The sequence below is a fragment of the Sinocyclocheilus grahami genome, unplaced genomic scaffold, assembly GCF_001515645.1.
Source record: "Sinocyclocheilus grahami isolate Dianchi unplaced genomic scaffold, SAMN03320097.WGS_v1.1 scaffold3193.1, whole genome shotgun sequence".
Classification (NCBI taxonomy): domain Eukaryota; kingdom Metazoa; phylum Chordata; class Actinopteri; order Cypriniformes; family Cyprinidae; genus Sinocyclocheilus; species Sinocyclocheilus grahami.
Window position 1 is genome coordinate 12,171 of NW_015508351.1, and position 3,205 is coordinate 15,375.

At 38.9% G+C, this 3,205-nt stretch overlaps 1 protein-coding gene across 1 annotated transcript in view; it reads right to left on the reverse strand.

Moving 5' to 3' along the window:
• Window positions 1-2,572, reverse strand: part of LOC107576085 (type-1 angiotensin II receptor A-like) — a 2,875-nt gene extending 303 nt beyond the window's left edge. The window contains exon 1 of the mRNA XM_016262350.1: window positions 692-2,572. Coding sequence (XP_016117836.1) covers window positions 694-1,773 — 1,080 coding nt within the window. The 5' untranslated portion in view covers window positions 1,774-2,572 and the 3' untranslated portion in view covers window positions 692-693. The remainder of the gene's footprint in view (window positions 1-691) is intronic.
• Window positions 2,573-3,205: the final 633 nt, after the last annotated feature.

Here is a 3,205-nt window from a genome sequence, read left to right on the forward strand (position 1 = left end):
ACATTATTTAAAGTGAAAAAAGAGTGACCAGGATAAGTATATACACAGTATCACCTATACATAGTTTTTGCAATATGCAATATATTTTTTATTCTAATTATTTTATTTTATATTTTTAAGATTGTATGTGATATATATGGTCTATCGTTACGAAAAGAAATGATTTAAAATAAAATGTTAAATAAATAAAAACAAGTTGATTCAGTGTATGTATTCAAATGCCAAATTCATTGCATTAATCTGTGATTAATCTGCATTCTTAAATGTGTCAGACCGCAAATAACGTGATACAAGCACATCTGACTTGAAAAAGAAAACTTCCCAGAGAAGCAGACCATTAGTTTTAGGCACTAACAGCTATTGCCATAAACTATTTATTCTATGTTCAGTTTTCTCTGCAGTCATAATGAAGAATCTTAGTAAGTTAACATGGTTATAGCAGAATAACATATCTTGGTGAGTAACACATTTTAGCAGAATAACACATCTTAATGGAACGGACATTTGAAGGCAATCCTATCGCTCCTATGATTAGAGAGCATTTTTATTGATACCGTAACTCATATATTTATCAGAACTATGCTTTGTCAGTGCATTAGCCAAGTATGTTGTTATCTTATCAAAAAATATCTTATAGTACCACTCAAAATCCCAAAACAGATAAATACAAAATTTCAGCTATGGCTTTTACACTTAAGATGTCTTAACAGTGGATGTTGAATCGTTCTTGGAGCTTGTTGGGTTGAGCAGACCAGAGGTACAATGGGAGTTGACGTTCATCTTTGAGCTAATGCTAAAGTTATTGCTAGATTGTCCAGACCCACAGTCTAGTAACCTCAGTAGGTTCTTGCGAAAGTTGTGTCCAACAAACCCATAAAGAATGGGGTTTACACAACTGTTTAAATAGGAGATGCAGATGGTAACAGGCATGGCTGTGTCAATAACATCCAGTGTTTGGCAGTTTTCCACTACGCCAAGCGTGGCCAGCAGCTCCATGAAGTGGAAAGCTTGGTGAGGAGCCCAACAGACAAAGAAAGCTAGCACAGTAGCGGCTATCATACGAAGAGTTTCGTCTTCCCGAGAGCGAACGCTTTTCCTCAACAGACCCCTGGAACCCAGAAGTGCCCGACCAATCAGACAGTAGCAGGTGATGATGACGAGGAAAGGCACAAAGAAACCTAGCACGCTTTTTAGCACGCTAAGGGTAACTAACAAGTTAATCTGCTCACTGCGGTGCCACACGGCGCACAATGTAGAGTTCCCAATGTCGTACACATCCCGGCTTAACGCTGTAGGTGCACTGAGGAGCAAGGCAAACAGCCATATGAGTACACACGTGAGGTTGGCGTAGAAAAGCGTTCGTTGGCGTCTGGAGCGCACTGGATGCACGATAGCAAGATATCGATCAATGCTAAGAGCGGTGAGGAAGAATATGCTAGTATAGAGGTTGAAGATGACCAATCCGGCACTTGCCTTGCACAGGAAGGTCCCAAACGGCCAATGGTAACCCATAGCTGTGAAAGTGGCCCACAAAGGTAGCGTAATAAGGAAGGTGAGGTCCGATATGGCTAGATTGAGCACAAACACGTTCGCTACTGTCTTCAACTTCATGTAGCGGTAGATGACAGCCACCACCATGCTATTGCCAATGATCCCGATGACGAAATTGCATCCGTAGACGACGGGGATGAAGGTGAAGATGAAGTTGTGTCTTCCAGACATACTGCAGTTCACATGGAGGCCCTCGCTCATTCCTGATGTTTTGTTCTCCATTTCTGGTCTCCAGTTGTGGTGATTATGTGACTACAAATGGGTTCCGCTATCCACAGGGTGTGTCTGCAGTAACCAACACCAGCTTTGGGGTAAAGGCTTTACTGACACCTATAAAGGAGAGCAACAAAAATGTCAGCCACAGTCCAGGGGAAGAGGCATCGTTACCACATTCAAAGGCCGTAAACAGCGGTCGTGACACATGGCCATGAAAGAGCTCCTGCTATGCACTCTCATCAAGCTCTACACATTAAAACTGTCCTCACTCATCATGCTGCTTCTGCTAAATAAGATGGCGTTAAAAACAGATGCTTGATGAATCAGCCCTTTGAAATTGCACTTATCTGTCCACCAGAAACCCCTTAAAATGCTCTCTAAAATGGTGTTTGTCACGGAACATGGGAAAAAGTTGAGGGAAACTGTCTTTCTGTTTGTCTGTCTGTCTCTCCCTTGATTGATGAGCATTGTTGCTGATGCAGTAACGCGTGTAACTGGTTTGTTTAGCAGAACTGTGATTTGGCAGCGCATTGGTCAAGTACTGTATGTTGTTGCCTGATAGAAAATATCTTGTAGGACCTTTTCAAAATCCCAAAACACAGATTAATACAGAATTCCAGCTATGCATTTTGCACTTAAGATGTCTTAACAGTGGATGCTGAATTGTTCTTGGAGCTCGTTTGGTTGAGCAGACCAGAATTAACATTCATCTCTGACCTAATGTTAAACATCCTAGGAACCTCAGCAGCTATTTGCAAAAGTCGTCTTTGTCTCACTGTCTGTCTAAACACCATAAGACCATATTCTCCAGTTTCAGTGAATTTTCATTTTATTGCTGTGCATTTTAAATCTGAACGGCAAATTCAGGAATTGAAATGGAATTTAAAATGCATTCTTAATTAAATTGTAATTAATTTCTGAATGGCCCACAGATTTTTTTACTCTGATACAATATTTAATTTGCTAGATACTAAGTAAGTTCCGAGGTATTAATTTACATTGTAGTGAAACCTCCTGCTTTTTATCTTCTCAAATAAGAGAATACTTTTTTCCTTGAGTATCACACAATAATTCATGGGTCAATTCTGTCAAATGCAAATAACAACAACAAAAAAGAAGATATATATATATATATATAATATGCAGTGTTATGTCAAATGAATGAATAATTGTTTCAAACAGATGACAGATCAGTTCAGTTTGCATAATTTGCACATCACAAATGTATTTCTATTTTGTTCTGCTTTTGGTGGAATCATGGTTTATAGGTCGTGCCACATAAATAAAATAAAATAAAAATAAATTGTATATTTGTGTTAAGGCTGTTCTAGTTATACACTGTAAAAAAGTCCAGTAAAAAATGGTCAAATGACTGGCAGCTATGGCTGCCAATCAAAAACCATAAAATTACAGTAAAATATCGTAATTGAAACAAGGG